This window comes from Caretta caretta, chromosome 4, assembly GCF_965140235.1.
Source record: "Caretta caretta isolate rCarCar2 chromosome 4, rCarCar1.hap1, whole genome shotgun sequence".
In the NCBI taxonomy this organism is placed as follows: Eukaryota; Metazoa; Chordata; order Testudines; family Cheloniidae; genus Caretta; species Caretta caretta.
This window is the reverse complement of record NC_134209.1, coordinates 133010608-133023318: the sequence shown is the minus strand read 5'-3', so window position 1 is coordinate 133023318 and position 12711 is coordinate 133010608. Positions and strand designations below refer to the sequence as shown.

Sequence of the window (12711 nt, the reverse complement as noted above, 5' to 3'; positions counted from 1 at the left end):
AAGTATTTCTATTTTGAATTTGCCTGGCTTTAACTTCCAGCCACTGGTTCTTGTTATGCCTTTCTGCACTAGACCGAAGAGCCCTTTAGTGCCCAGTATTTTCTCCCCTTGAAGGTTCTTATTCATTAGGATCAAGTCAGCTCTTTATCTTCTTTTTGATAAACTAACCAGATTGAGCTCTTTAAGGCATTTTCTCCAGCCCACAAATAATTTTTCTGGCTCTTCTCTTCACCCTCTCCAATTTTTCAGCATCTTTTAAAAAATATGCACACCAGAAATGGACACAATATTCTAGTACTGGTCTCACCAATGCCATACACACAAGTAAAATCACCTTCCTACTCACTACTCCCCTGTTAATACATCCAATGAATTAGCCCTTTTTTTGCCACAGCATCACCTTTGGAACTCATGTTGAGGAGTTTGTCCACTATGAAACCTAAATCTATTTCCGTCACTATTTTCCAGGATACAGACCCTGTCAAGGTTCCTTCCCAAATATGAACTCTAGGGTACAGATGTGGGGACCTGCACGAAAGACCCCCTAAGCTTATTCTTACCAGTTTAGGTTTAAAACTTCCCCAAGGTACAAACTTGTCCTTGAACAGTACGCTGCCACCACCAAGTGTTTTAAACAAAGAACAGGAAAAGAGTTCACTTGGAGACGTCTTCCCCAAAAATATCCCCCCCCAAACCCTACACCCCCTTTCCTGGGGAAGGTTTGATAATAATCCTCACCAATTGGTACAGGTGAACACAGCCCAAACGCTTGGCTCTTAAGAACAATGAAAAATCAATCAGGTTCTTAAAAGAAGAATTTTAATTAAAGAAAAGGTAAAAGAATCACCTCTGTAAAATCAGGGTGGTAAATACCTTACAGGGTAATCAGATTCAAAACATAGAGAATCCCTCTAGGCAAAACCTTAAGTTACAAAAAGACACAAAAACAGGCATATAGATTCCCTCCAGCACAGCTTATTTTACAAACCATTAAACAAAAGAAAATCTAATGCATTTTCTAGCTACATTACTTACTAACTTTACAGGAGTTGTAAGGCTGCATTCCTGATCTGTTCCTGGCAAAAGCATCACAAAGACTGACAGAACCCTTTGTTCCCCGCCCCCCCTCCAGATTTGAAAGTATCTTGTCCCCTCATTGGTCATTTTGCATCAGGTGCCAGCAAGGTTACCTTAGCTTCTTAACCCTTTACAGGTGAAAGGGTTTTGCCTCTGGCCAGGAGGGATTTTATAGCACTGTATACAGAAAGGTGGTTACCCTTCCCTTTATATTTATGACATACCACCCAAATCACAGATAGGGTGAAACGCTGGCTATGATTTCGTCCTAGAGCTCTAGGAGAAAACAGAGTTAATAAGACACATGCACCTCTAAATATACTACTAACTGTATAAAGACTAACAATATTTTCCACATCTCAAGGATGATTTTAACCAGTTGATTATGAGAAACTTTTACGGAAGAGTGCATCAGCCGCTTTGTTGGAAGCTCCTGAGATGTGTTGGATGTCAAAATCAAAATCTTGGAGAGCTAAACTCCACTGAATAAGCTTTTTGTTATTTCCCTTGGCGGTATGAAGCCACTGTAGCGCAGCATGGTCAGTTTGCAGGTGAAAACACTGTACCCAAATGTATGGGCATAGCTTTTCCAGAGCGTAGACAATGGCGTAACATTCCTTTTCACTGATTGACCAGTGGCTTTCCCTCTCAGACAGGTCCTTGCTGAGAAACACAACAGGATGGAACTCTTGATTCGGTCCTTCCTGCATTAAGACTCCTCCCACACCACGCTTAGACGCATCTGTGGTTACTAGGAACGGTTTGTCAAAGTCTGGGGTCCTTAGCACAGGATCAGACATGAGTGTTGCTTTAAACTGGTTAAAGGCCTTCTGACACTCTTCAGTCCACTGAACGGTATTTGGCTGTTTCTTTTTGGTTAGGTCTGTCAGTGGGGCGGCGATTTGGCTGTATTACAGTACAAATCGCCTATAATATCCGGCCAAGGCTAAGAAGGATTGGACCTGTTTCTTTGACTTTGGGACAGGCCGTTTTTGGATAGCATCCACTTTGGCCTGTAGGGGGTTGATAGTTCCTTGACCCACCTGGTGTCCAAGGTAAGTCACTCTGTTTAGGCCTATTTGACACTTCTTAGCCTTAACAGTTAGTCCTGCCTCCCTTATGTGCTCGAAGACTTTTTGTAGATGTTCCAGGTGTTCTGCCCAGAAATCCAAAAATATGGCCACATCGTCAAGGTAGGTGACTGCATATTCTCCCAATCCTGCTAGGAGACCATCTACAAGTTTTTGGAAGGTGGTGGGTGCATTCCACAGCCTGAAAGGGAGCATATTAAATTCATACAGCCCGACATGTGTCATGAAGGCTGACCTTTCCTTGGTGGATTCATCTAGCGGTATCTGCAAGTACCCCTTGGTGAAGTCCAAGGTAGAGATGAACTGGGCCTGTCCCAGTTTCTCTAAAAGTTCATCTGTGCGTGGCATTGGATAGTTATCTGGGCGAGTTAAGTTTTTGCGTGGACTACCGTAAGCTAAATGGTGTATCTCCCCATCTGGTTTGGGAACTAGAGATGCCCATGCACTGCCAGAGGGGCGGATTACACCCATCTGTAGCATATCCTGGATCTCCTGTTCTATTGCAGTTTTAGCTTGAGGAGACACCCGGTAAGGTTGGGCTCTAATTGGGTGAGCATTACCTGTGTCAATGGAGTGGTATGCCCGATCAGTCAGTCCTGGGGTGGCTGAGAATGTCGGCGCGTAGATATTGAAGAGCTGAGAAGCAGTGGGTTGCTTCGTGCCACCGTCCAAGCTCTCTGGAGGCTTTCATCTGCTTCCTGTTCGATCTGGAATTGTTCCCCTGATGCTGGAGACATCAGTTCCTCATTGGATTGCAGACCTGGGCTTGGTCCCTCTGGAAGCGATGCAGGTGATGGGACTGTTTCCGTTGACTGTGAACCGCTCTCCACTGGTGTACTATGTTGGGGATCAGGCTCCAGCTGAGCCTCTTGTGTAGGGTTATCTGCTGCTGCCAGTGCAGGTTCGGTGGGGCCCTCTGATGTTGGGGTTGCAAGTACTGGATTCAGTGCTGGCAATGGTTCTGATGCTGGTTGTTCCGCTGGTTCTGGTTCTGGGACTGGCTCTGTCTGGGTGTCTGTGACTGGATCCACTACTGCTGTTGCAGACGTTGGCATGGGGTCTGGTTCCATCACCTCTGACCGGGTCTTGGTAGAAGTTTCTGGAACAGAGCTAGGTGTGACAGCTTGCTTACCCTGGCTGCGGGTGACCATTCCTACCCTCTTGGCTAGCTTCACATGATTGGCCAAGTCTTCCCCCAACAGCATGGGGATGGGATAATCATCATAGGCTGCAAAAGTCCATGTTCCTGACCAGCGCTTGTACTGGACAGGCAACTTGGCTGTAGGCAAGTCAAAAGAGTTTGACTTGAAGGGTTGAATCGTCACTTGGACCTCTGGGTCGATTAAATTGGGGTCCACTAAGGAAGCACGGTTAGCCAACACTTATACTCCGATGTCCCTCCATGCTGTGGCCTTCTTCCCGCTCACACTCACAGTTTCCCTCCGCTCTGAGGGTATCTGGGAGGCATCTGGGCCTGAGGCCCTCTGGCGTGATTCCGGTGCAATGATCTGTAGTCTGTTGGGGTTCTTGGGGCAGTTGGCCTTTACATGCCCTGGCTCGTTACATTTAAAACATCATCCAGCTGACGGGTCACTGGGGCGAGGTGGGTTGATGGAGAACGGTGTGACGGGACGATAAGGTGTCTGTTCCTTGGTGTGTAGTTGGGGCCTTGAGCTGCCCCCGGTAGTAGGGTGTGGTCTGAGGGTGTCCCTTCTGGTATCCGCTCCAACTGCGACCAGGGTTGTTTCTCTCTCCTCACTCCACCCATTTTGTTCTGGTTTGGCCCGCTTCTCTGGCAGTCTGGGACTGCTCGTATTGATCAGCATAAGAAGCCAGACTTCCTGCTGAGTCCATTTTCTTATCCTATAAACACTGTTTTATATCCTCCTTGGACGTATTCAGGAATTGCTCCTGTATCATCAAATCCCGCATTCCTCCAAAGTTAGTTACAGCCCGTCCGTTGAGCCATTTATCAAATAGATATGTCATCTGGTTTACATAAGCCACATTACTTAGTCCAGGCCCTCTCATAAGGGTTCGAAATTTTACTCTGTAAGTTTCAGGTGTAACTTGAAATTGCTTTAAAACCAAATCCTTGAATATATTATAGTCAGAAGCCTCATCAATAGGAATCTTATTGAATATGTCCAGAGCTCTTCCAGTCAATTTTGCGACCAATGTGATCATCTTGTGAGTTTCAGGAATTTTATGGAGTGTGCACAGTCTCTCAAAGGTGAGAAAATATTCAGCAATATCACTGGATTCATCATACTGTGAACATAGTCGCTCCCATTTGTGGATTGTTGGGGAAGGATTGTTAGGGTTATCTGGTATATTCTGCTGAGCCTTTGCCTTTTCTATCTCCAGTGCATGCTTCCTCTCTTTTTCCCTCTCCTCCATTTCTTTTTCGTTTGCCTCCATAGCTCTCCTGTAGGCAGCCTCCATTTCTTTTTCTTTTGCCTCCCCCCTGGTTTTGTCTTTGGCTGCTTGTGCATCAATCTCCATTTGTTTGAGTTCTACCCATCTTTCATATTCCTTCTATCTTTCCTCAGCCTCTGTTGAACATTGCATTCTGACATCGTAACCTCTCTGTTTTTAACTAACTTTACACCCGAGAGTTAGAAAGAAAAAAAACCTGGCTTGTAAAATTTGGTGTGCTGTAACCTGAGAACAGCTATCAGAGAAAAAAAGGTCTCAGCTTAGAGAAAAATCCTTTTGTTATGGAGATGCTCTGTCCCCAGGCAAAGAGACAGAAAAACTCTAACTGCTTTCAACTTAAAAGCTGCTTCCAAGCAGCCCAAAGGAAAAAAAAATGTCCTTTTAAAATCCTACTGTGCTTCTGGTTCAAAATAATCTCTGGTTCAAAATGATCCCACCGCTCTGCCACCATGTCAAAGTTCCTTCCCCACCCTGAACTCTAGGGTACAGATGTGGGGACCTGCATGAAAGACCGCCTAAGCTTACTTTTACCAGCTTAGGTTAAAAACTTCCCCAAGGTACAAACTTTGCTTTGTCCTTGAACAGTATGCTGCCACCACCAAATGTTTTAAACAAAGAACAGGGAAAGAGATCACTTGGAGACATCTTCCCTCAAAATATCCCTCCCCAAGCCCTACACCCCCTTTCCTGGGGAAGGCTTGATAATAATCCTCACCAATTGGTACAGGTGAACACAGACCCAAACGCTTGGCTCTTAAGAACAATGAAAAATCAATCAGGTTCTTAAAAGAAGAATTTTAATTAAAGAAAAGGTAAAAGAATCACCTCTGTAAAATCAGGGTGGTAAATACCTTACAGGGTAATCAGATTCAAAACATAGAGAATCCCTCTAGGCAAAACCTTAAGTTACAAAAAGACACAAAAACAGGAATATAGATTCCCTCCAGCACAGCTTATTTTACAAACCATTAAACAAAAGAAAATCTAATGCATTTTCTAGCTACATTACTTACTAACTTTACAGGAGTTGTAAGGCTGCATTCCTGATCTATTCCTGGCAAAAGCATCACACAGACTGACAGAACCCTTTGTTCCCCGCCCCCCCTCCAGATTTGAAAGTATCTTGTCCTCTCATTGGTCATTTTGCATCAGGTGCCAGCAAGGTTACCTTAGCTTCTTAACCCTTTACAGGTGAAAGGGTTTTGCCTCTGGCCAGGAGGGATTTTATAGCACTGTATACAGAAAGGTGGTTACCCTTCCCTTTATATTTATTACAGACCCCTATTATGTATTGCATTCGTCATTTCTAGATGTCTGACCTTGCATTTGGCTGTATTAAAACACATTTTGTTTGATTGGGCCTACCTTACTAGGAGAACACAGATCACTCTAAATGACTGCCCTGTCCTCATCATCATTTACTATTCTGCCAATCATGATCTCCAAATTTTATCAGCAATTATTTTCTCTGTTTCCTTCCAGATCATCATGTCAGTAGTTGCTCTTGTTCTCCAGCAGTATTGCCTCTACAGAACCACACGCTAGGAGATTTGTGCTTAGCCATATGGTCACAGAAACCTTTTGAGCAGTGATTGACTGTTGAGAGACGCACACAATTTTCTTGATCCCTACTTTCCATAGACTGAGGATGCAAATACCCCTTTCACTCCCTCCCTTAACAGTCTCCCAATTTTTCTCCACTTATTGAAGCACTGTTTACAAGTAGGCTCTGAAGTAGAATGAACAAGGGTGAAGGTCAGTGTCGTTCTTTGGTAGCAATACATTTGGGGAACAAGAGTTACTGTTTGTCTGTTACCCCTCTTTCTTCTTCATTACATTGCTGCTGCAAAGCCCTAGTGTAGAAGACTGACTAGTACTGACCATTCAGAGGTGGTGCACTGAGTGAGGACCCTTGCTAATTGAGTAACAATTTGAGCACTATATTCCAAAACCCAGAAACTGATCTTGATACACCATTGAGCAAATAGCGATTTGTGAAGATGTGACATCCCCCACCCCAAAAGAAAAAAAAAGTAACAGTCCTACAGATTTCAGATAAGGACATACAGCAGGTGCATGCTATTAAAGATGCTATTTCCCTAGTTGAGGGAGCTCTGACACATCCAGGCAGAGGCACATCAGCTAATTTATAACATGGCTGGATGTGTAGTCTTATCCACCTATGTAGCCTTTAAGTTGAGCTGACTTAACTCATAGATTTTTCTCCAAAGATCAGAAATAGTCTATTTGATTTTCTTAAGAACTTTATTTTGTCTAGTAGTAGTTAATTTCTCTTACCAGACACCTCCCTATATGGTGGTAGGTCTCTGGGCAAATTACAGGCAGCAATTTAAGGACTGATTGAGAGACACAAAGAGAAAGTACTGCAAGGACAGAATTTGAGATTTGGCTTACACCACAGTGGGAACAGCCTCATTGGTGCAGAGCTCTGCAGGATCTGTAACAATGGGCTACAATCTTGCCCTAAAGTAGCAGTGCCTGGTGATGAGATGTTTACTGTAGCTATGGAGTTAGAATTCCAAGTCCAGTATAAATATATTTTTAACAAGATGGGTTCTTCAAAGACAGTAACCAACCTCTCACAATAAAACTTTGGTGCTTAAAGGGTAAGAAAATCCGATAAAAGGCGAATATTCTGACTTGCATTATGTAAAGTAAACCCTTGTTAAAAACAAGGAAATTCCTGGCTCTTTTCCAGAAGCTCAGTAGTAACTTTTTCTAAATGATATAACTGTAAAAATGCACTTTTTAAAAGCTATAGTAGGATAAAGTTGGTTTTTATCAGCCCTAGTAGACATAACTTGATCAAGAAAGGGCTATAAAATTTTAGGCCCTAGTTATAGTTTACCAGATATGAGTTTAATGTTTAAAAAATATTTGTATTTCAGAGCTGAAGAAAGACCAGTTAAGAAAAGAAAGCTTCAAAGCTGTAGTTTCCAAAAGAAGAAACTAAAACTAATGGAAGCCATGTTGGAAGAACAAAAGAAGTTAAGCAGAGCTATGGAAGAAACCTGTAGGGAGGTGCGCAGGATTCTAGATCAGCAAAACATCATTCAAGTTCAAAGCCTGCAGCTACAGGAGAGAATGATGAACCTACTGGAGAAAATGATCTCCAAGTCTAATGTGTAGTTTCCTTTGTGAATGCTGCTAAACTACACTATTTAACAATGTTATAGAAATCCACTATCACACAACTTATGTGTGTCTGTTGCCCTTTTCCCATGTTTTCTATGGAAATTAATATCTTAGTGTAATCCTAGTGAAACAAAGAGAACAGTTAATGCAGGGTGAGAGCTATTCAGGATCTTGTGGAGTTAAGTAATAACAGTGAGGAAATTGGTGCAATATATACCTAATTGTAACTATTTTTGTACTGAATGATTAAGGGACGAATAGCTCTGGGAAATGAAATTTACTGTACTATTTATGCTAAGGTCAGGTATTATTTTACAAGCAGCAGTCTTGTGTACTGCTTCATACCAAGGTCTGCAACCTGACCTACTGTGGAAGAATACAGTAGTGTATTTTCCAGACACATTCACTGCATTTCTGACTTTGTCCAAGCCAGACTCAGTTTTGAAACACATGCAGAGGTTGTGTGGCGTGAACTATAATTCTTGTGAAGAGCTAGTTGAGATCACCAAACACAGGACATTTTAAACTCCATGCAAAAATGAACAGTACTCAAAAATGAAATATTAAATAATCTCCCAAATACACTTTTGATAAAAAAATAAAAACTATATACTGAATACTAAACTGTATTGAAAGTACTTGAAGTTGCTTTTCATATTAAATGTATAGTTTTTTTCATTACTAACTGGAATCTGTTGACTTTATGATCAACGAACAATTAGAAAACTCCATTTATTCTCTATCACAAAAGAAACATATTGTACTGTGTGTATACATTCTATATTTAGATATAGATCTCCCTCAAGTGAAATAAAGACAAAGATAACCTTATTTATTATTTGCTGGGCAGATAGTGTGCTTGGGACAGTGCAAAACAGTGGAAGACATTGCTACTGCCTCAAGGAGTTTGCATTCTAAAACACAATACAGAGATATAATAGCCACATATTTGGGTCATCCAGGGTATCTCAAAGTGTGGTATAACATTTATTTTTAATAACACTTTTCCAGAACAATCTCTCTTGCTGGTGAAATAATTTTGATATGGTACATGGAAGTAGTATATTATAAGGAGTGGTTTAAATGAAGGGAGGGTGGTCAACATTAATATACCACAAGAGGCAGCTGAAATCCTAAAGGATGGTATAGAAGTCATCAAGATGAAGTACTAGCAGCATTCTTGTTGTCTTTATTTATAGAGTATTTTATTAAAAATCATCTTGAACAAATAACTCTGATCTAGATTATCTGAACTGCTGATATGCTATCTCTTTGAGAAACAAATATTTCTACTGTCAAGTTCACACTGCTCCTGCTGTATTTGTGAAGCAAGAGTTGCCCATCTAAGGGCTGATTAGACTCAATCATAAGAGAGTATTCTTCTTAGTGGCTACAGACCAGAATTCACAAATGGTGCTTTGCATTTATATAATAGTACTTGGCATCCAAGCATTTCAAAGCACTTGACATTTAATTTAACCCTCAAAACACCTTTGTTATGTAGGTAATATTGATCATGTACACAGGTTAAATATAAGGTAACTATTGTTCATATACCCATGTTAAATACAGAGAAACTAAAGATATGTCTACACTGCATGCTTCTTTAGATTACATACTTTGATAGCCCCCTTTCACCATGAGTGTAAATAGCTGTGTAGACAGTGAGGCACAGCTTAGGTGAGTAGAGTAAAGACACATCTGAAGAGTGTGGGTGTGTACCCGAGCGCACATGCTACACAGCTCTTGACTTGCCTAAGCCATACCGCCATGTCTACATTGCTATTTTTAGCAATGTATTGTTCCTGCTACTTTCCTGTTGCTAGAGCCTTTCCTTGCCACAGGAAAACCACTCACAGCAGGGAGAGGATCTGGCAGTTCCCTGCTGCTAGAGTCTTTCTCTGCAGTAGGTACTCCTGGGGGAATTCTGTGCAAAAAATTAAAAATTCTGCGCACTATATTTTTAAATTCTGCAAAATTCTGCATATTTTATTCGTCAAAATAATGCAATATAATCACGCCAGTTTCAGTTATTTTGGTAATTTATTTAAGCTACAATACACTAGATGGAGAATGGCAAGAGAATGGTAGTGGGGAGCATTGGCGGAAATCCCCAACCCCCCTTTCTCTAATAGTAATGTACCTAGGTTTGACCATTTATTTCTAGTTATTAGTCAACAAATATAAGCAATCATATGCTCAGTATGTATATCATAGGCAAGTGAATGCTGAGGAATCAAACTCACAATTTATATTAGCTATTGACCATCTTCAGAAAGGTCAGTAGTAAACAGTTCATAAAGCACATTTTGATAGGAAAATTTTTCAGTTCAAAAATTTTGACTAGTTCTGATCACTTATAAATGCATACCGTCATTTACAATAAGGCTCCTTTACACCATTCTGGCAATGTAAATGGGACTTAAAAAACGTTTACACCTGTTTTATGTTCCTGGGGGAATTGATGAGAACAATTCACTAACAACAATGGGAACAACTAAGCAGGCAGGCTGCAACATTATGCTCTGCTGAGGGGACAGAGCCTGCCTCACCCTTACCTCCAAACACCCCAAAGCCCTGCCCCTCCACACCAAGCATGCTGCAATAGCAAGCCAGAGAGACAGTCTGTTTTGTTCACTCATTTACATGCCTGAGCAGCCTCACACCCCGGTGGTGATTGACGTCTTCCCATGCCCAGTTCCCTCCCATGCTGGTTTATGTCTCTGCCAGCTGCCCTGGTCTGCCTGAGAGGAGCAAGTGACCTCTCTTGCAGCTTCCCTTTGTTTCTCCTGAGAAGTCATTTTTTTGTGGGGAAGCAAAGAAATCTGTGGATGACATGAATTCTGTACCTCTGCAGTGCTGCAGAATTCCCCTGGGAGTAGCTGCAGGGGAAGGCTCTGCCAGCTTCTGGCTGCTTGAATCTTTCCCTGCTGACTTCCTGCTTTGCCAACTCCCTACTGCTGGTACCTTCCCCGGCTACAGGGAAAGACTCTGGCTGGGGGAGGCAGTTGGGAAAGCCCACTGCCTCCCCTCTCCCAGAGCCATTCCTCACCATAGTGAAAGGATCTGGCAGTGGGGAGCTGCTGAAGCTTTTCACTGATACAAGTAGCTATACACCACAGTGTGGACACAGCTTGCTTTTCTCACTGCAGCATGTAGCTACATAGACCTTACATGTCACTGCCATCAGTGTGTAATGTAGATGTCGCCTAAGGGTATGTCTATACAGCAGCTGGGAAGGTTATTCCCAGCATGGGTAGTCAGACATGCTAGTTCTGCTCAAACTGCTAAAATTAGCAGTGTGACCATGGTGACACACACTGTGCCTCAGGCTAACTGAGTACAAACTCACCTTACCTCCTGGGTATGTCCTCTGGTGGCTAGCCCAAGCCACTGCCAATGCCGCCACAATCACACTGCTATTTTCACAGTGATAGCTCAACTCAAACTAATGTGTTTGTCTACCTGTTCTCGGAAGCATCCTCCCACCTGCTGTGTAAACATACCCTAGGCCATAGCTAGTGGCAAGAACTGTGCCATTTTCCAATTTATTCACTAGACTACATCCCCTCTCTGAATTTATCTTAGAAGTTGTTTGTATAGTCTATTTTATTTAGCATAAAGCTAGCTGTGCTACTGCTCTTTCTATATACATATATACCTATTTATATCTTTCTGATACCAACATCCTGTGAGATGAAGACACACTAATGCTTACTTCAAAGATATATTTGGTCAGTGTAATGTATTAGTTCATATTATTTTATTTTTGAGCACTTTGGTTCTGGCAAAATTATAACTGGCCTTGGGTGCATAACCACTCTGGTTCCATCCCTGGTCAAACTTTAAGTGGGCTGATGCATTCAGACAACGCTCCCTATTTGTCAAATTCAGATAATTTCACTTCGGTACCTATTGTCTGTGCTATCTATTATTAAAGAAACTCCTACCTCACTCCACAATGGAAGCAATAACTAAATAAATAAATGTATTTAAAGTAGCTGTTTGAACCTTAAAATAATTAAATTCCATCACTTGGCAACAACAGGCCCAACCCATCTTTGAACTTTGTGCAGTAAACTGCATAGCCCTCAGCCTGACTTACATGCTGTTTGACTTTTACCTCCATAGTTATACTGGAAGGTTTTACTCTGTCACTAAGAAGTAGGTTTTCTCATTCAAAAATAAGCTACTTTTTTAGTGGTTTAATTTAGTTAACGAACAGCTGAATCTTCCTCTGAGAAACATTCATACTCTGTCCAAATTCCTTTGTGCTCAATCTGTGCCACACTGGCTGCTGTCTCCCTCAGTTTAAGAAATTATTTTAAAACTGCTGATTTAGGGTTTGTCTACACTGCAATCATGGAGTATGAATTGTGACGGGGTCAGGCCAGTGGCTACAGGACTAGTGATCGAAGGTAGATATATTGGCCCCAGATTAAGCAGGTCCCTTTTCCCTGAGTAAGATAATGGGCTGTTCCAGAACTATCAGGGAGTTGCTGGAACCAATTAAGGCAGGCTAATTAGGACACCTGGAGCAATTTAAGAAGCTACCAGAATCAATTAGGACAGGCAGGCTAATCAGGGCACCTGGTTTTAAAAAGGACCTCACTTCAGTCAGTGAGGCACATGTGAGGAGCTGGGAGCAAGAAGCTGAGAGTGAGTAGGCGTACTGCTGGAGGACTGTGAAGTACAAGTGTTACCAGACATCAGGAGGAAGGTCCTGTGTTGAGGATAAAGAAGGTGTTGGGAGGAAGCCATGGGGAAGTAGCCCAGGGAGCTGGAGCTGTCATGCAGCTGTTACAAGAGACACTATAGACGGTTGGAATCCACAGGGCCCTGGGCTGGAACCCAGAGTAGAGGGCGGGCCGGGGTTCCCCCACATTCCCCTCAACTCGCTATTTGAGACAAGAGGCGGTGACCTGAACTGACAGTCCCACCAGAGAGG

At 42.3% G+C, this 12711-nt stretch overlaps 1 protein-coding gene across 1 annotated transcript in view; it reads left to right on the top strand.

Annotated features, from left to right (window-relative positions):
* The window catches only part of MSANTD1 (Myb/SANT DNA binding domain containing 1), a 45313-nt gene extending 36869 nt beyond the window's left edge, over positions 1–8444 (top strand). Inside the window, exon 4 of the mRNA XM_048849031.2 lies at positions 7517–8444. Coding sequence (XP_048704988.1) covers positions 7517–7757 — 241 coding nt within the window. The 3' untranslated portion in view covers positions 7758–8444. The remainder of the gene's footprint in view (positions 1–7516) is intronic.
* The last annotated feature ends 4267 nt before the right edge of the window (positions 8445–12711 follow it).